This window comes from Vidua chalybeata, chromosome 2, assembly GCF_026979565.1.
Source record: "Vidua chalybeata isolate OUT-0048 chromosome 2, bVidCha1 merged haplotype, whole genome shotgun sequence".
In the NCBI taxonomy this organism is placed as follows: Eukaryota; Metazoa; Chordata; class Aves; order Passeriformes; family Viduidae; genus Vidua; species Vidua chalybeata.
In genome coordinates, this window is record NC_071531.1 from 14,119,504 (window position 1) to 14,140,963 (window position 21,460).

Sequence of the window (21,460 nt, forward strand, 5' to 3'; positions counted from 1 at the left end):
TTTCAGAAAGCACTGGTGACTTCTTGATGGTTTATCTGTTCCACTGCCATGTAGTGTTTCTTCTAAGCAGATAGAAAACATACAGAATATTTCAAGGACGAAAGCAATCTGTTGTCTGATATAAACCAGCTACATTTGTTTACTAAATTACATTTTGATACGTACTCAAGCAAAACCAATTTTAGCTAAGGTAACCTTTAAGGAAGAGAAATGAGCGAAGTATAATATTTTGAAAGAAACAGTTTTATCACTATGGCAGAAGGTCAGAATACAGAGAAATCCGTTCAGAAAGCAAAGCTGGTCTGCAATAACTGTAACAGAAAATGAGTTCACCTTAACAAGAAAGGACTTTCTTCTATCCCCAATTACCACTTACAAAGTCACCTGGCCCACAAGAATTCTTTTGAATGCAAATTAATTTGTTCATAAATTGAACATATATTGCCAAATTTCCTGTTTACAAGGACACAATCCAGACTGGATGATGGCAAAAACAAAATGTTCGAAAAGTTTGACTTTTTTTTTCACAATGATTTATTAAGGATATGTTTCACCAGTAACTGGCTTTATATAACTGCAAAATATCTTTCAGAAACTGCCGCCAGAAATTTTTCATGGTCTTATCCTGCCCTAAAATAGAAAGCTATTGAACTGCACAAAAGCAGTGATTTTTCAAAATTTAATGTATGTGACCTATAATTACCCTTCCTCAACTACACTGGCACATGGGCCTGCTCAGGCAGTCTCAGGCAATCACTTATGCACATGAAGATATTCTCATGCACCTTGACAGGCACAGACAAGGGCCCACTGCTAATCTTAGATATTAGCAGAAAGTGAACAATACACTGATAATAATTGGCTTCTCCGGGTATTCTCTTCTATTCAGGAGGTGTTAGTTATCTGATTTACAATTCGTTTTAATACCTGCCATGTGCACACTGCTACATCTGCATGCTATAGCATTGAAACTCTTCCACTTGGGTGCACTTAATTAGCAATTCCTGTGAGAAATCAGTCATCAGTTTAAGACAACAGCAACACATACGGCTCCCAAGGGTAAGAAAATATCACACAAAGCAGCACTTCTCAAAGTCAGCCCTTCCAGAGGCAAAAGCAGGATACAGCAGGAGAGAACACACAACCCAAGGACTTAAGTTTGCCCTACATCAGGACAACACAATTTTCCTAGGGGCTACCTTTCAGTTGCCTTCAGCACCACAGCCTTCTTCTCCACAACCTCTTCTTTGTCTCTATGTGTTTGCAGTATCTTTCCCTGTTATTCCTCACTTCTAGGTGGATGAGGTTCCCTTGTGCACTACTTACCTAGGATACTCTGCTCCCCAAAAGAAAGGCTTTTGAAGTTCTCCTGCTGGGAATCCTGCCATTAAAAACAAACAAACAAACACACAAACAAACAAAAAACACAAACAAAAAAAAAAAAAAAAAAAAAAAAAAAAAAAAAAACCAGAAAAAAATGGTGAGGTCAATTGAATACAGCTGAATAGTGTCACAATGCCCAAGGGTTTAGATTTTATGACCTCATTTGATTGGTTTCAGAAGGTTTTTTGAGGGGAGCTTTCCCCCATGTGGCAGAATGAGAGGCAGCAGAGATCCTGTCACAAGCAGGTCTGAGTAAATGCATGTGTTCCTGTGAAAAACACACCTCATGCTTCCTATGAAGGGTACTGGATTATCCTCAGATGTGCTGACTGATCAATAGACAATACATAGGTAAAGTGCAATAAGAATTAAAATACTGTTAGCTTAGTGAGGCTTCAGGGAAGCAAGAAATATGAAAATGGTAAAATATAAGCCTGATTCTATTTAGTCTATGAAAAATAGAAGTAAATCAACATACTTAGGCACTTCTGTAAGGGAAAACTGTAGATTATTAAGGCTGTAGGGTCAGCCTAGCTACGGATATTACCTGCCTGCTTCTGGTAGAATAAGCAGTTGCCAAAAATACAGCAATGGAGACATTCTGGTGAGTGATGAGCTACTGATGTTTCACATAGGGATCAAAATTGTTCCTCAAATTCAAAGTCACAGGTTTATTTTTAATTCCAGAGTGACATTTTGGTGCCAGGATACTAAAGACAGGGGAACTGAACATGGTAAAAGTTTAACAGCCCAAATAGTTGCTAAATAAAACATACACCCATGGTCAAAGTTCTTATGTGATGGTGAAAAGTGCTATCCTTCCAGGCCCAAATTAACTGTCTTGTGTCACAAACTCTCATCTATAAAGCACAGGTACACACCTGCTTAGAAGGTTTAACCACATGGTCATCACCTTGTTGAGGAAGAATATTTCCTCAAGTGACTCACTAGTTTTCCCAGGAACTCTTCTTTACCCTATGGGTCTGAAAGAAATCACCTGAACACCCAGAACAATACAAAAAACATATTCATTTGATTCTAACACTATTCAGTTTTTTGTTGACAGTTTGGCTATGGATTTGTTTATATCTGAGATAAGTTGTTATGCAAGACCTTTGTCTTTTCCTTACAAAGTCTTTAAAAACTTACTTTCAAATGAAAAAAAAAAAAAAAAAGAAAACAGAAAACCCAACAAACCAAAAAACCCAAACCAAACCCAGTATGCTGAGTGTAATTCATTCCAATGATGTGGCACAAGGCATGTCCTCCTGGCCCGCCCAGCTGCTTTTTTCTGTTGCTCTTCCATGGCTGCCATCATTCCCTATCTGCAATTAGCTTATAAAAAGGGTGAGCTTCAAACTTATTTTCTGAGTGTTGTCTGGGTTTTTTTTTCTTACTTCTCCAGATGTTGTTTTATTGTTTCAAGCACAATATAATTTTCTTTTCCAGCACTGCAAACCACAATTTTACCAGTGTCAAGGACAAAGTTTTACTGATCTAACTCTCCTTGCCTCCCAGTGCATAGAGAAGATTATTTATTATGCATGTTTTGAACATTTTAAGCAGCAATAGTACATTCATACAACTTGATGAAAATTGCTTGTTAGGCATCTTAAGAGCTGTGTTCAGAGCTGAAAATCTAGTTTGAACTGGTTCCCTCCAAACACTGAAACTCAGAAAAGGTTTTGGAAAGCTTAGGCTCTGCTAACTCTAAGTGATCCTCTCCCCACAACAGCAGAGGAGAGGAACTGTGGCCAAAATGAACAAATGAGCCCATACTGAAGGCAGTATGAACCAAGGTAGCACAGTCACCCCACAAATCATGTTTAATGATCACACAGTCCTGGGTGCCTGTCACTGCATCAAGAGGCTATCCAGATCTTTTAAGGAGCTGCAATTATTTCTTCCAGGTATAAACTTGTAGTGAGTTTGCTCTTGTCTGCAGTAGAGGTAATATACATTATTTACAGCAAATTAGGTGCAAATCTTCACTCAGGCTTATTCTATGTCTTCATAGAACACTGCTGAAACACCGTCAGCTGTGAGTTAAGCCATGAGATAGTTTCACTGAACAAGTCAATGTGCATGAATGGTAGGAAGCTCCAATGCTGAATCTGTACAACAGGTTGGTAATTATTTTACTCAGAGTCGGGATCCATTTTAGGTTAGATATGACTGAGCAAAGTGCTGGTTGAAGGAGTGGTTTCTGCTTCTGGACATGCATGAAAACACCTCTGTAGTTTGCACTAAGGGAAGCTCAGGAAGTATTTTCAGGCCAAAGCAGAGTCAGAGGCCAGTAGAATGTACTACACATTTCAGAAAACCTCAGGAAACTGGAATACATTATCACCAGTAGGAGTTGTTTGGTTTTGCTTTGTTTGGGGGGTGCATGTTTTTGTGGTTTTGTTGGTTTTGTTTGTTTGTTTGTTTTTTGGTAATAAAGAAAAATCTAGGTCTGAAAGTGATTCTTGGTGAGCTAGAAAAGCAAATGGGTCCCATTCTTCAGAGGTCAGCAGCGCTGAGGGACTGAGGGTGCTTGTCCACTATTCCAACACTACAAGGAACACATTAAGAGCTGACAATGCTTTTTATGCAATGTCTCCTTCAGGCAAGCAACAACTACATCATCCTTGGGGGATCAAGTATAACAATGTCCTATACCTAGAATGTCCTTGAAATTGTAACATGAGATTGATCACCAGACAGTTTCTTATTTTGTGCTGATTTGAATCCCTTGATTTAGGCAATTCTCCTGTGAAGCCTGTTTCTTTTTTTGCTTGGCATATTGCACCTAAAAGAATTAATGAAAAAACTCAGAGAGCTCATAGTAGGCTGCAGATGCAATAAATACTAATGGGATTATTTCTATGCCACTGGATTTCAAGCAGGCAAAGGACAGATCTGAAGGAGTAAGACAGACAGACTTCAGGGAATTTCACATCTTAAGGAATAGATACAGGCAGTGGGAATGTATTTTGAGTTAACACTTGACCACAAATTTAGCCTGTGTTATGCATCTTTTAAAGCTTTCTCCCTCTACACAGCCCCAAAAGAGAGGTACAGGCTGACAGTCTCTCTCTTTATAGACTAGATTACAAATGCAGGCCCAGAGTCCACATCCAAGGCCATTACTCACCAACAGCACACAAAAAGAGAACTGTGTTATCTTAATACAGATCCCACACAAATCAATCTGCCATCAGGACCTGGACTTGCAGAATGTGCTTTGACTACCTTCTTAAAACCTACCTAAATTTGGAGCAATGCCACTGCGCTGCACCATCATTCTGAGATGGGCACTGGTACCACACGTCACAAGAGCACTGCTCTGTGGACAGCTGAGTTCAGGCTGTCACAGAACAGCACTGGGACCCTACATCCATGCATCTTACTGGTGGCAAGGTGGGACAGCCAGGCTAGGACAAGGTGGGACAGCCAGGCTAGATCATCCTCAAGACGGACTTTGTGCCACTGATCCCACCATGCTAGGGACCAGCTGTTCTGAGCACAGCCCTTTAAGCCCAGCAGTTCAAGAAGTTTTCAGTGCATCTGACCATCTGCTCGAGTGGCCAATTCTTCAGCAGTTTGTATTTGAGCATGTTAGGGGAGACAGTGCAGAAATTCTTTCTAAAGAATAAATCATATTCACATCTCTCTCCTCCTCCACTGAGCTAGTAATCTCAATGTAGAAAGCTGGTCAGAGAAACTGTTTCTAGGATTTACTTTATCCTGTACACAGGGACTGTTGTGAGCCTGTTGTGAGCCTGGCTTGTAATTCCCTAATCTTCCTTCTTGAAGATAAGAGTGACATTTGCTTCCTTCCAGTCCTCAGGAACCTCCCCCAGTCACCATAACCTTTCAAAGACTACCAGGAGTGGCCTCATAATGATGTTGTGAGCTTGTAGGTGCACCCTGACAGAGCCCATGGGCTTGTGCTTGCCCAGTGTTTTCAAATATTCCCTAACCTACTCCTCCTCCACGAAGGGTAAATCTCCTCTGTTACCAGGTCCCCTGCCCTCACTCAGCACTACATTTTCCTTCAACTTGCTGCTGCTGCAGCTACACTTGCAGAAACGTTTCTTCACATCCTTTGCCAGATTCATCTCCAGGGGGCCTTTTGGCTTTCCAAAGCCCTGTGTCTTGGGCAGTGACTGTTCAGCTTTCCCCTTAGTCACCCAACTGCTCTGGAATGCAGGGGCACTTCAAGCAGTGGAGCCAACACCTGGCTTACTTCAAATATTTCACTCTGAATTTATGCTGATCTCGAAGCTCTGACAGAACTTTGCCTGCAAAAGACTACTTTTAATGTAATTAAAGGTTTCTATCTTCATTTTTATCCGTGATATCATTTTCAGCATCTCTCTCCAGCAAAGTGCTGTAAAGTTTGTCAGAATGTATTTAAAATTTGAAGGTGTTTTCTTTTTCTTCAGTTTTGCAGGGGCTTTACTGCCATTAATAAATCCATTTACTAGCTAATACTTTCATGGTATTATTATACACACTTTGCAGATGAATACCCTTACCTCAGTATAATATTGCTAGTTTACCAAGAAGACACAAATAATTGCATTTGATCTGATAATTCCCTGAAAAAATACAGAGCAATAATGGATAAACTAAACCAAAAGCACATGAGAAATTTGCAGCTCAAGTCTAAATATGAATTCAATTTGTATAGTTCACTTACATTATTCAGTTATATTGCATGACGTTTTTAACTGAGCAAGGAAAAGCCTTATTCCAAGTTAGTGCATTTACAACTTCCAATAATGAGGTTGGTTTGCTTTAAGCAACTTCTGACAGGCTAGTGAATCCCATGGATAAGTAACAGATATGGGAGATAGCTGAGCTAAACTGTTTGATATACAGGGTACTCTGCCACTTGGTGTGCTGACAGTTCTCAGATGTGCTCAAAAGCTCTAACATGTTTTTTAAAGCCACATTCATTCACTGAATGAATTCAGATGTAGAGTTTTAAAGGGATAAGATATAAGCAGAAGACTAACTGCTGGTCAGTAATCAAAGAATACTAAATTCACATAAGGAATTAAATGTGAAGACAGCTGGGATGTTGGTTAGTTGTCTAAAAACAGCCCAAAGGGCAGGATACATTTGTTTAAAATGGTTCCACAGACTTCTGTTTTGACTACTGAATCTCATCCCAGTGATGGTTTTGATGTTTGGGGTCTAGCTGTCAGTCTCATTGGCAAGGGGCTCCTGCAAGTTTTATCTCAGATAAAACACATGAGAAAAACCACATTGCTTTCAGACACTTTGAGACACCCAGACAGCTTTGAGCATCCATATGTAGGTGACAGAGACCAATGTCTGTTATTACATGGACCTGAATCATACACCTTATTTCAAGTTTTATCCTGTGGACAAAGAGAACAGAAAACAAAAATTGTGCAAGGACAGAAAATATCAGTTGTGTAAGGCACAGTAACTGTTCCATGCAGTGCATGAACACAAAGCTTAATTTTATTAAGAGCTCAGTGAATAAATTCATTAAATAGATACAGGGAAGTAATGGTCTTAAAGCAGAGGACTCTGCAGCCTCTGCTTCAATTCTTGGCTCAGTTTATCCTTCACCTGACAAGAGGTTTTTTTCTACTCATGAAAAAGAGAGAACCTGGTGTTTACCAACCTCAGTGGGGCAACATGAGGAGAAACATGACGTGGTTTGTAAGGTGCCAAGAAATACTGTCTGCTAAGGGAGTAGGAAATGTGAAAGCATCTGTTTTACAAGAAACTTAAATCTTTATTTTATGAGGAAAAAGCCTCAGTGGATTCCCTGGGGTGAGGGAATGGGGGCTATGGGGAGAAGAACAAAGTACAAGTTCTTCTATTTTATACACTCATAGATAGGAAGTTTAGGAAGAAAAAATAAAGAATGGAGGTAAGGGTCATGCACCATGGTTAAATAAAAGAGAATAGTGGTCTTTAGTAAATCAGGAAAACTGAAAATGAGGCTCACTTAAGACACTTAGAGCTTATTTAATAACAGGGCTCAGAAAGTGTTCAGTCCAGATCTGTTATGTTCATTAACTTCCAGGAAACTAATGGCACACTTGAAATTACTTCATTAATAACCTTCCAAATAGTCCAGTTCTTAAGGGAAGAGAAAATGTCCTGTGCACATTCCCCTCATCCTGCCCTGGCCATGCACCAGGTGCTGTTTGCCAGCACTTCCCTGGCTCCAGGCAAGAGTTCTCCCTTGCAACTCCCAGCATCAGTGAGCTGCCAGCGTCAACATCTGCGTGACGCTTCCTGTAAAGATGATACTTATTGGCTAATATGAGCTCTCATCTGTGGTTTTCTCTGTGGATGCTAATTTGAATGAAGTTTTTAAATTCTGTTGTAGATCATATCTGCTTTCTGTAACATGTATTGAGGCCTCTCTCTAAAGAGGCCTCTTGACTTTCTCTAGAGAACTGCAGTAACAGCACAAATGACTTAGAAGGAGCATGGATATAAACTTAGAGAGATAATATCAACATTAATTATCCAGTACATCTATTCAAGCTTACACCTCATGAGTTCATTGCTTATATTTGCCTCAGTTCACTGTAAATCTCCCTTTCATTACCGTTCACAGCCCACAGATGTGACTATTTTTATATATTCTAGAGGCATACATATTTACACTTTGGAAAAAAAAAAACCTAATCACACCAAATGTCTGATGAACAGTTCCCTCTTATCCTTAACATATTCAAAGGCCAATATTTTAGTGCTGCAATGAAATAAAACCTTTTCTTGAACAGAAATACGCTAGCACACTTTGATCATCACTTGTGTCTATTTTCAGCATATATTTGTTGACTGCTCTAGAGTGCATTAAAATAAACTAATCCTTTAGAAATTGTTTTTGGTGTTCCAATTATGATAATTAAAAAGATAGTATTCATGCTGCTTAGATGATATGAAGTGTACTTAGATACATTTTGAGACTGTAAAGGCAATAACACATACCTGTTGTCCTTGTTAAGTACCTATAATTAAAGGGGAAATTGACGAGCAAATGCACAGAAAATTGAAAAACTATCCAAACTAGGATTAAAAAATTATTAACAACCATTATAAACATGCACATTGGTTCATCTAAGACACTTTGAATTATGGAAAAAGAGGAAATAAATAAATAAAACTCACATCATAAATAAATAAAACAAATAAGTAAATAAAACAAACATCAGGAGTAAACTTGTATAATATTAAGATAAATTATATGTAACATATTTTTTAACTCTGCTCTTTGCGGCACATCTCACCTTGATGCAGCTACTTATTTCTCCTTTGCAGATATTAACAGAATCATTCAAACTATCAATAGTTTAGTAATGAAAATGAAACAAAGTAACACCAAACACGAAAGTGTTTGCACTAAAAGACATCGAAATTTGGTACATCTACTGCATATGCAGGATTTGCTAAATTCTCCCAAATCTAATAATTTTTAAAATCATCTAGTTTCTATTCTCTATTAATTTTCTCTTTTAGTGAAACAAGACCTTTTCTTCCAAGTAACTGAGTAGTCAAGTTAAAAACACTAACATCCTGCCTGTATATGGAGATTACATTGGATATTCCAATATTTATGTCAGTGACACAGATTACAGCGAGAGAAGAATTTGTGATCCTTCCAACAAGAGTGTCAGAGACCTCCCTGTGCTCTGAACACAGAAAGCAAAAGCAGCTGCCTAAAGCTCAGAAGTGCTCAGGACATCCACATTCCCCTTCCCTTGTGCAGGCACCTGACGATTGCTCCTTTTCAGAATCCATGGGTCAAGGCACTGATGTTTCTTTTTCTCTAAACTTTTTCAAGAAGCTTCCAGTGACTAATCAAGTTTGGAGTTGCTGTAGTTTTGTTGATATCGTCACACAGTACATTTCCATTTCCAAACTAATTTTTAGAATCAAATTTTGGAACCAGGGATTTTCCAGTTCATGTAGAAACTACTTTCCATAATCAAAATCTATTATGCATTTTAAAATTCTTATTTCTCAAATTCTTCTTAGTAAACTCACTTATAAAGAGCAAAAATAGATGGCCCTTATTACATACTAAAGTCCAGTTTGCTCACTGAAGAGCAGGGGCACTCAAGCAGATGAAGAGGATATCTGGTCCATTCACTCAGTTACAGGAGTGATCCGTTGTAGATGTGAAGGGAAAGAGTTTCAGGTAACTACCTGTGAGGTAATTCTTCTGCTAGCACATATTCCTACCTTCCAGCAGCCAGCAGCAGAGGGAACTGTCCTCCTGGACTGGGTTTATATCCCTCTGTTCTTTTGTGCAGAACAGAACACCCTCTTTTCAGTTCATCTGCTAATGCAGTGAGTAGCACAGATCCTCTTAACACACCCCTTCAACTATTTGCCAGCAAGTAATTGGCTTCTACCTCCTTTTCTTATCTCTAATCAGTCATTAATTTATGAAAGGATCTTCTTACTTGTCCCATGACAACTTTCAATTATTAGTATTGGGAAAGAACCTCATCAAAAGTGTTCTATGGAAAAAAATGATATGATCGTATCAAGCATACTTACTTGCTTTCTGAATTTAAAAAAAAAAAAAAAACCTCTAGTAGATTAAGAAAGCATGACCTTTTCTAAAAGAAAAAGCAAGAAATATCTCACATTCTCATGTTCACTCTTCACTGTTATATCATATGCTTATCTATTCAATCATGTTGTGGTCACAACCAGATTCCTTCATATAAAGGCTAAAATGACTTGCTATGTAGATCCCTCTGAACTGTCTTTTAGAAAATAGGTAATTTGATACTTGTCACACCTATTCTTCCTGTGCTGAGGTCACTATAAGCCATAGGCTATACATCAAAGCTGGTTGTTTGGAAAATTTTTGTCTAAGTTCCTTTAAAATACCTGGGAGAATATTATCTGGTCCTTATATTTGTCACAGTTCCTTGTATGAATTTCTTCTAAAGTCCCTTCTATTGACACTAAATTTTAAACAACTTCCAGGACTAACTTCTCACAAGCAAAAGCTCCAGAATTAGAACTTCCCAAACTCTTTCAATGCAAAGAATGATCTTATTTTTATGCCTTAGAGACTTTCCTCTCTCAATGAATTTGACAAAAAGGTTTTAGCATTAGTTCTTAAGCTCTGAGAAATTTGGTCCTCAAAGTTTTTCTGGGCTTGCTTTATCATAATTTTACATCTAACTTGCTAGAGTTCAAGCTTAATTCTTACTCTCAAATGATTCTGGTTTCTAGAACTTTTTTTCTGTTATTTAACTAGGTCTTTAAAAATGTCACAGTTCCTGTGTCATGTGAGCAGCCCCCAGAACTTTGTACAGATTACTACTGAAAATACAGCTGCAAAGCAGTAAGGTAGCAGCTCTTCCCCACCAGCATTAATGGGAAATCAGTAGTGATGTGTCAAATGTTTATCAGCAACTTCTACCAGAGAATGTTCCTCCCACATCACACAGGGCCTCTTGCCCCATAAAAACACACCAGCCAGCAGTGGCAAACAGTACTGTGCCTTTCTCTGAATTCTCCCTCCTGTTGCACATCATTTTTGGAGCATGATTACATTTGTACCTCTCTCTCAGGTATGAGAGGCCTTTGTTCAGAAAGAGCCACCTAAACTCTTTTCCTCTTTGAACCAGTCCTAGAAAGGACTGAGAGTGAGTGGCACTGTCCAAACTTCCAGGTCACTTGCCAGTAGAACGAGGTCAGCAGTTATGGTAGAAAATATGATCACCTCTACACCCATGACTGATGGGTTATGTTTGACAATTCTCTGCCTCCTGACTCTAATTTTAGACACAGTGAATGTAAAGTTTTCAGTGGCTGGCTCCAGCCTCTCATCACAGTTTTCTCTAATGTGCCATGGCAGAGAGGCTGGAACAGCTGAGCACTGCTCAAATTTGAAAGAACCCAATATTAAAGAAGGTATAACAGCAATGGCTCTCATTTTTCTCTGAGCAGGCTTCCTCTCCACTCACATAAAGCCTTTCTAGCAGCAGTGGTGGCTGGAGGAAGAGCAGCTGTAATGCTTCAGGGGTACCTCAGAGTTGTGACCACCTCATTCAAGTGCTCCCTCAGATGATCAACAAAAATGTGACTGCCTAACAATGGCAGTCCTCTAATTAAGGCAGAGCTATCTAAATCTAGCACTAATTTTAATAAAAAGAACTGCCTAATTAATAGACATGCTTTACAAATGAGATCACTTAGACACAAAAAAATTTGAGTGGTTTGAAGGCAAACTGTTTACAGAAATTGGTAGAAGCAAATACCAGCAGACTCAAATTACCAGTCCTCTGTTGTACCTTCTTCAGTGTGATATGTTATCTTTGTGCCTTTCTATCTGTAACCAAAAGAGATTCAGGAGAAAAAGGGGGACTCACTCAGCAATTTTTGAGGTCCTGACTCTGGGGACTGAGACCACAGAAGTAGTGGCAGCCACTTTCCAGACCCTAACAGCACAGAAAAAGAAGGCCAATTTAACATGCAAAGCTAATAAGAGCAAAGAGAATTGCCAGGGTAAAGGTAAAACTGTTGCACACAGTCTGGTATAGAATTTTAAAGCCTGGTATAGAATTTTAGAAAATTTCAATTCAAAGCCCCATTAAAGCAAACTGGAATGAACACCCAAACTCATAACACATCATTGAATAACTCAGCTCTTTTACCTTATTTATCTCCACACTAGAATATATGCTGTCTAAAAACAACCAGTAACAATGATTAGAATCACACAGGTATTTCTGCACATACAGGTAAGAATTTTCACTTAACTACAGATATCACTCCTTGTCCTTGAAGGTATTGAACAAATCCACTGGATACACCTTCTTATGTTTTCTAGTCTATATCACAGTTTTCTCTAGTCACATCTATCATTACATATCTGTCAATACTGTAGGACAAAACTGCTATCACTGTGTATTTATGGAGATGTGTGTACACATTTTTGCTACAGAAAACAGAAGATAGAAACATTAGGCTTTAATAAAAGTGATTTAAGCTATCATTCACAATGGACAGAGTACAAACACACACACATACACACTGAAGTCTCACAGCTGAATTATCAGGTTTGAACTTTTAATTTGCAGTCACAAACAACACAACAGGTACAGCTCTTATCTGAAGTTTGATACCTACATTCCCAAACAAGCACTTTATAAGGAGGCTCAGAAGGAAGATACTCACTGATCTGGTTGGTAGATGCACTATAAAAAGCATTTACAGTAGTTGGGCTTGTAAACCACCTGCAGCAAGAACAAAAGAAATTGTCTGTCAGCACATTGACATTCACCTTTATGAATCAAAGGAGCAAAGATAAAAATTGAACTCAGTAGAAGCAAGTAAAACATTAAGGACTTAAGATACATTAAAATTTAAGTATTTCTCCATTTCAGTACATCCTACCTACACTTCTAGAACATTGAAATCTATTGTTTAATGACTTTACTGCATACAGTCAATAAATGCCCAGTGGGAGCAATTCTTAGTGTTACTATCATGTGATCTGTTTCATTTTTAAGTGACCACTCTGCTTGTGAGGCCAGCCATGCTGATGAAACAAAATTCACCCAGAAGAGGCTGCAACATGGACAGAAGCTGTGAAAACTCTCCTGGGTGTTTTTCAAACACATGTGGAGGAGCTCCGTGTTGGAATTAGAAGAGAACATTTTGAAACAGGTAAAGTGGCTTTACAGGCTTTGCTGAACAACTACTTGAAAAATTAGGATTATGCCAGCAACATAAACAGACAATTTCTGGGAATGTAAATTCAAAATAAACAGCTTCATGTTCTGTACCCTATGCAGTGAACATGACCATCCCAAACAAACAGACCTCTTGCCAGGCATTTCTTCTCATAGTTTGATTTCTCATACATACTGGAAGAAACCCTAGATTTGAATAGGAGTTGGACTTTGATGATCCTTGTGAGTCCCTTCCCACTCAGGATATTCTATGATTCTATGAATAGCAAATGAATCTCCTTAGCCTAAGCTCATCTATATTGACAGTGGCTTCAACCATATGAATGGAAAATCTTGACTGACTTTAGCAAGATCCAAATCCCCTCCGATGAAATCCTGAGTTCAGTGAACCCAAAATTTCACTTTGTGATTTTATAGGGGAGAAATAAGGTTAAAGAAATAAAGATGATGATAATTAGTGGTTAGTTCATACTAACTTAGAAGCAATATTAGTAAATGTTCAAACAGGAACATCCTGATGTCATTAGCAAAATATTACTCAAAAGTGTTATAAATCCATGTGAATGCAATGTAATTGCTTTGGAAAATTTCTTTTAAAGAGAAGAGAAAGGAGCTGCAAAACAATGAGTAAGATCTTTCCAAAGGAAGATCTGTCAGAATATGGAAAATGTGTGATATCAGTGAAAATGTACACACAATTCATGCTTTTAAATAGCCCCATTAATAAAAGAATCATCTGCAGATTCTGACTGTTTTTCTGACAACTAATGAACTCACTTAAACCATGTAACAAAGGGGAGAGTTCAAAAATGGCAGCAGTTTGTCTTTTATCAATAAATTTAACTGCTTGTTTTATTCTCCAAGCTGAGCAGCTTATTTTGCAATGCATCAACTAGAAAAACCAATAAATGAAGTCTAAGAGTGATGTCATGTACATATTTTAACCATCCATTACATTACAGGCTCTAATTGTCAGAGATAACTCTCCCTGTTTTGTTTATTAGGAGATTGTGAAGGGAGGAGCGGGGGGGGTTGTTTTCTGGTCTGTTTTCTGATTTCTTCATAATAATGAGATTAAATGCTAGAGGTAATGTAGTGAGATAATGGAAAATTGAAGAAAGAATGTATATGGTGAGGGGATAAAGAAAAAAAATTAGGGGCTTAATTAACTACATTTCAATTTCATGTTTGTTCACAGCAGCAATCAGCTGAACTGTTTTGAAGGATGCAAGCCTGCCATTTATGCCTTGGAACCACACTCCAGGCTTCGCTGTAAATCTGGAGGACTGTTTCTTTTTTGACAAGGAGAAAACCCATCTGAAAGAGTCAAAACTTCAATTTATATTTTACTGTAAGATTGAGCAAAGACACATAGTGTTGTGACTTGCACCTCATCTTCTTGGCTTGTTCTGCTTACAATGGCCTTTCTGTTCTCAAACAGCAATTTTTAAGCATGAAAAAGGCTTCTGGGACAGAAAATGCTCCCTTTTTGCAAATTCCTCTTAGCCTTTTATTTCCAGTCAGAGAATCAAGGGCCTGAGATGCATAACAGATACTTCAAAACAGATTAATGTGCTGTGGTTCTTCTCTCCATGCTCTGTGAGAGCTTACCACAGCTAGCTGCAAAGAGGAACCACCACAAGCAGCAGCAAAGAGCTCTTCACTGACTAGAGACAGCTCTCAGCACAAGTTTGCACTTGTTTTCCTGGGTGAGGAGCTGGTGATGCAGGTACTTGTCCCCACAGGAGCACCTCGCTCTGCCCAAGAGCAGCACTGAATGCTGGCAACATTTGGTCCACATTTACTGAGGGAGGACTTCACACCATCCTCTGGCCATACTTTCATACCCATGCACTCATAGGCTTGGAGTTTGCAGGTGAAGATGTATCACAGCCTCCCTGCCCCGAGGCTGCTGCTTTTCTCATGATCTGCCACCAGAATTGCAGAGCCCATCCTATTTGCTGAGCTTAGCATGAGCCCAAGGCTGAGAGCAGCCTTGATTTTCCTACTGCAAAACTGGACTCAGTTCATTCCAAACTGCTCCTCCATAACAAGGCCTCAAGAATGACCCTGTGTGGAATTCATTATGCTTTTAAGCAGTTGGGAAGAGGACACTTAGCAGCCATACTGAGGAGTCAGGAAGAATGAGACTCCTCTAGTAACAAGCAGAGTATTTAATATTTGACATTTGGTAAGAAGCGTATTTCTATGCTAAAGCATTTTGTTGTACCATCCTGAGCCCTTTCAGAAAGATTTGGGAAGTATTTTCCATAAAAGAGTAGCAATAACCAAGACTGCTTCCATCCAGACTAGCAGAACAACTTCACTTCTCATCTGCCATGCTCTTTCAAGTGAGCTCATGGAAGTGAGCTCCTTGAAATGACTGAACCTTCAGGGACAGTCCTTAACTAATAACACACCAAATTACAACATGAAGGTGTGTAATAAATAGCTGTTGCTGTTAAATTTTAAGGTGAAGCAAATTTAGAAATAACTCTCCCATTCCTGTTTGAAGTCAGATTGCCTGAGCATTTGCTCTAGGTCTGGTTACAATTTCTGTATGCTTTATCTACTAACAGAAGGATAGAAAAAATGAAAGGCATTACACTTTCCAAGCTCTTATTAATTACAAAGTAAATAAATAAAAATTCTAGAATTGTTTACACTGTTTTCATTTGCTATAAGTTTGTGAAAAAGGGATAGTTTTGAATGATGTCCTATAGTATTACCTATCTGGTACTGCAGCAGTCAAAATCTAATTCTGCAGAGTTGACACTTCTAGGGTTGAGATTTCTTTTGCAGAAATAAAATTTGAAACATACACTGAGATAGCAAGTGGGGCAGAAACTCTCTTAGTCTGTGTTCTTGAGGCTGAAATTTCCTCTGGTATTTTCTTCCTGTGTTAAGAGTATAGTGTGCTACATTGCCATTCATGAACAGGGATGGTTGGGAACATTTACAACACAGAGAAAAGCTTATTCTTTTATTTAATTCTTTGTAAAGCACAAATTGAATTTGCAAATTGATCCTCAGTTTTTGGAGTTGGAAGAAATCATTTGGTTTGCTGTTCAACATTCAAAGTAAGAAATAAATATTAATAATCATATAAACTTAGCAAATGAACTTGTGAACGTACAAAGACTTAAGCTGGTTAGAAGTGAAAAGCTGTACAAAGTTTCTGAAAGCTGGAAAATGCCTTCCAAAGAAAACACTAAAAAGAGAAACTTCTAAATGGGAGGCAACCTACAAAGTGACTTTCAAAATTGTATTTTCTCTTCTCCTTGTTAGTCTCTTTTATATATTTTCCCATGTAGAAACAGATTATTAACCCAGGCCAGGCTGCCATCTGCCTCCCTTAGGAATGATCATGCAGCTAGGGTGGTAAGGCTGGGTCCAGCCCTCAGTGCCACATCACTGCTTAGAAAGAGGCTCAAAGACCAGGAAAAGGCTCCAGGAGGCTCCTTTCCAGCCTCTCCTCTCCAGGGCAGGTCCCAGCCACACGATTTCCAGCAGTGTCTCTCCAACAGACAACAGCCTGCCAAGTGTTTTTGATGGCTGCTTTTACCTTTTTGCAGAAGGAGTTTTTACACCATCCTTAGAGGTATCCAACCCAGAACCTCTCAGAGCTACCCTCCCTTGTGACAAAGCAAGAGCCAGGGCTAACACACAATAGTGTGTGGTCAAGAAAAACAGGAATAGGTTCTGGAGGAGAGAAGGGAGGCTATTCTTTCATAGCATCCTTCCTTTGTATCCTCAGCTCCTGCACAAATCCCTTTCATTTTTGTCTCTGCTGATACCTGAGCACTTTTTTTCTTGTTGGATAGAGCCAGCTGTGAAGGTGACAGTCACCTCCCCAGCCAGCTGTGAGGCTGGCAGCTGGCACCCAAGGCTGGTGTTGAGCACAAGTGACACATCCCAGAGCTGTGGTGTCCTCAGGGGAGCCTGGCCCCAGGACTGGCAGAACAGGCAAGTGCAGCAGCCTGGTGCCTTGTCACAGCTTCCTGGCACCAGTGGTGTGGCCCATCACCCATGCCCTGAGCAATGAGGAGCTCGTCTGAGTTCCTCCATGCTCCCTTCTCCTGTCAGGCAGATAAATGCCAGGGATGGAGGGAACAGAAGAGAGAATGAAGATTTTTGACAATTATTCCTGATTTAGTTTTTTTTTCTTTTCTTTTTTTTTAATTAAAAACTGTTGAATTTCCAAAACAATTATTTTCCACTTTGTTATCCATATTCCCCTTGTTTTATCCAATTGCTTTGTCTTGTATCTCCCATCTCCTCTGTCCATCCCCTGATGGTCTTTCCCTGGTGCTTTGATTGAACTATCATTTTAATTTCACATTTAGCTGAGGAAAGTGATTCCAGTTTGAAATAATTATTAAGAAAAATGGACTGTCTGCTAAAAGAATATAGTGTTTTACCTTTTGGATGTAATATTATTTTAGCAACTTTTATTTTATTTCCTTAAACACTCATTTTCTTATTTATCTTTTTTGGTCCACAACTTTGATGATCTTATAATATCTGTCTCAAAATATAAATGTTATGCTAAAAGCTACTAAATTAGGGAAAAGAAATGAAGCAAATAGAAAGAAAAACCCAAGGGTAATTAGCTATTAACAACCAAGCCTCATCAAAAATTCTGTGGAGTTGTATGAAATGTAAAAGTTTAAAAAACAAAAACAGAAAAATGAGAGAAAAAAAGAAGGTAAAAGCATCAGAAAGCAGTGGAGTATGATGATTTAAAAGTGGGAAGCAGCTAAAAAGTGGCTGATATTTTTGAGGTCAGGTTTGACATGCCTTTGACTCGTAAGTGGGAGTTATTGGTTTATTTAAATAATTTTTTTAAAAAATTACTGGTGGCAGCAATGACTCTGTGCCTTGGTGTCCCTCAGCAGGCAGAGTGACACCACTTTCAGAGCCCTTTTCTATCACTGAACAGTTGCAGAGACAGAATAATTATCACTGAACAGTTGCAGAGACAGAATAATATCCCAGCAGGAGCCCTGATTATCCCTCCCTGCCAGGGCTCAGGTGGAGATTACCTCCAGCCCTGCAGAAGGCAGAGCAAATAGCTGTGCTAACAAAGGGAAGGGACCAGAAATCAAACTGGCATCCCCCAGGCCTGAATGTGCTGAGGGTTAACAAGAAAAGAGCTACAAAGGTGATGAGGGGTTGGCTATTATGTGGTCCTGGGAATAAGAAGGTAAAGACAGGCATGAGAAGGTGTTCAGTCTTGCAGAGGGCAATTGGATAACACTTTCATTTTTGAAGCATACCCGTGGGACAGCTCTCAGACCAGTCCTGGAGTCAGGGGCTGCCTACCACTTCATTTCCTTACAGGGGAGCTTTCCCATCGTGCCAAGAGTCCACAGGTTCTGCATCACTGCTGGCTGCCCCAGGGCTGACCATTGCTATAGAGAGGCCAGGGCTGCTTCACTGCTCTCTTGGAGCTGTTACCCTGAAGAGAATGCACCATTGTGGTCTAGTCCTGACATCCAGGAAAATCCCTAAAATCATACCCCAGGGTTGACCAGTGCACTGTCAGAGAAAGCTGTGATCAGATGGTAAAATTCACAATTAAATCTAAGCCATAAATGATGCCTTGAACACACAGGGCCAAATTAAAACACTTCAACCATGAGCAACCTTTGTTTGTCCCCCTGCCTCACGGACAGCACGGAGCCACCCCCAGAACAAGGAATGGCTCAGTTTGAGTAGTGTTTCTGGAGTCCTAAGGAAATAAAAGCACTGGAGCTAAGCTCTGGCACTGATTTCAAAGTCTGTGTGTAGAAGAAGTCATTTTTAAGTAGCATGATTAGACTAATTAAGTTCTGCTTAGGTTTTAATTTGCATTTTAAGGATTTGATTACCCACCAGTAAGAAAAGAGAATGATCCTCTCATGTATTTTATGACAGTTTGTAACACAATCTGCACTCTCATGTTTACAAATAAATAAAAATAACATACGTAGATTAAATTATGTTTCATTCTGTATCATTGCTATCAAAGCAGGTAACTAACAATGCTGATTTGTATTGCTAATAATAACATTATCTCTTACTATGATTTCATTCCTACAGAATTTATTTCATAAATCCCCACTGTACCATTCAAACTCTGTGACCAAGAGACATAATCCATTTTTAATTGCAATTCAATTACCCCTTTTTTCATTAAATTAAGTTTAAGCTTCAAGCATGTGGCTACTCTGCATATGAACAGGGATACCTTACAAAAAAAAAAAAAAAAATCACAGGAGTTTCTGAATAATGGGAGTTTGCCCATAGGCTTTTTGTGGCATAACATATTGCTGTTGACATAATTCTATTAAAACTTAATATATAACAGTATTTAATATATAAATTAAATAATATAAGTTAAAAAAATGTTAGAAGATTATGTAAATTTGCCTTTTGTCTACTCACTCTGTTTTTGGAACTTCTTTTCTAAGCCAGTAGAAATCAGATTGGGCTGCGTATTTGCGAGTTTGCAATACATTGCCAAAAAAATCACTTTCTGTAAACTTCAGCTGTACCAAGAAAGCACAGACATTTTTAAAGCATGTCCAAAGAAACAAAAGCTGACATAAAACAAGCAGAACTTCTATTTTATATGAGATAATTACCTAATTTTTTTGTGTTATCAAAGCAAGTAAAATTTTCACACTTGGTAGGAAGAATAAATATTTTATGAGCTAACTTAAAAAAAAACAGTGGCTGAACAGATCTGCACAAGGCTCTGGAACACTGGGAAAACACTGTGCAGAGTGCTGCTGAAGGAATCATAAGCACCCAACAATGGATTGCAGACTGCACATTTCTATGGTTATTATTAAGAAAGCCTCTTTCCCAGGAGGAAGTAGGCTTACTTTTATTTTTAATAGTGCATTTTAAAGCAACTTCAAACAATGTAATGAAGTCCCCTTTATCAGCTTGCTTTACATTTTATAAAAAATACTTCATATTCTGTGCCTTCTGAGAGTTCTACCACATTAAATATTTACAGCCATAGGGCTCCATGCTTCCATAAGTTTCCAAGTCTAATAGCATTCACACACACAAAACTAAACAGGCAAGGAAGAGGGATGTTAATAAGTTATAAATCCCTGTCATCAGTTTAAAACAATTCTAGGATTTGTGAGGAAGTTGCTCTTCAGATGTAAACTATGGTTTTGAAGGCACGATTAACAAGTATTTTTCACCAGCCATTGCCACTTATCTGAGCAAATAATGCCATGCACTTAGTGATAGAGTTGGTCACATGCTCTGTCTCATTACACTGTTTTCACTGCATCATCTCACCCTGCAGCTTCCCTGGACTAGGACTAGGCTGGTGGAGTTGGTTCTCTCAATAAATGATGCCTCTATTTAGTGTTTGTTCATGTGCTCTGGCAAAGATGATGATTGCTCTTTTTTACTGCCTCAGGATTAAACTTGTGTTTCTAGTTTGCCTGTGACTTTCAGTGATACAATTCATCAAATGCATGCCACAGTTGAAAAATAGTAAAATTTATTATTATTACTACTACTACTTCTATTATTATTATTATTATTATTAATCATTTGCCTTCCTGCCTCAGGCTGAACAGGTACTGGGACAGGAAGGAGTCCCCCCACAGTATCTTTGTCCAGCAGGCAGCACAATAGGCCTATACATTGGTTAGGACCTCTTGGCATGACTATAAGCATCAATTGTAAATTAAATTCATAGCCTGGAGAGATGAGGAGAACTTATATACTGTATCCTAAATTGTGATTTTCTGAAGTAAAATGCATTAGGCTTTTTTAAAATAATTATTTTGAGAAAAAAATGCTTTTAGTTTGTCCCATTTTTATAACTAAATGCAAAATTATTACATTGTGTGCTTAACCTTTAAAATGCTTAATAGCAGAAAGGTTCTTTACACCCAGGCAGACTTTACTCCCAGCAGGCCTCATGATCTCACTTAGATACAATAGCATTGACTATTTAGACAAAATTTAGAGCTAGCACACTTCAAAAATAAAATAAAAATAACCAGGCAAGCACAAGTCCGGGTGCATGCCAAACAAAAGACTAGCTTTGACTTTAGACAGCAGCAAAACAGAGCAAAGAATGGCTGCAATAAATGAATAAAGCTGCAAGCCTGACACTTACTGTTTTGATGTCTTCATTAATATATGTGTCATTCATTATGAACTGAGGGTAACCAACTTTCGCCATAACTGCTTTTGCCTTTGAAAAAGAAAAAGAGAAAAAAAAAGTTTTGATAGATAAAACCACTTCTCAGCATGCCACTTTTTGTCTTTCTTGCTCAGTTTCCACTTGGTATTATTATGCTTCCTGGAGCCATCCTAATGTAACTTCAAAACAACCTGGCTACAAG

The 21,460-nt window shown here is 38.6% G+C and overlaps 1 protein-coding gene across 3 annotated transcripts in view; it reads right to left on the reverse strand.

The window, feature by feature from the left end:
* Positions 1–21,460, reverse strand: part of PHEX (phosphate regulating endopeptidase X-linked) — a 109,413-nt gene that overhangs the window by 11,854 nt on the left and 76,099 nt on the right. For 2 of the 3 annotated variants that reach the window (XM_053936712.1, XM_053936714.1), the window contains exons 13-16: positions 21,232–21,309; positions 19,521–19,624; positions 12,574–12,632; positions 1,327–1,381 (exon numbers count right to left, since the gene is read on the reverse strand). In XM_053936712.1, coding sequence (XP_053792687.1) covers positions 1,327–1,381; positions 12,574–12,632; positions 19,521–19,624; positions 21,232–21,309 — 296 coding nt within the window. Of the gene's footprint in view, positions 1–1,326; positions 1,382–11,765; positions 11,835–12,573; positions 12,633–19,520; positions 19,625–21,231; positions 21,310–21,460 lie in introns of all 3 variants that reach the window. The other variant, XM_053936711.1, reaches the window with a different exon arrangement.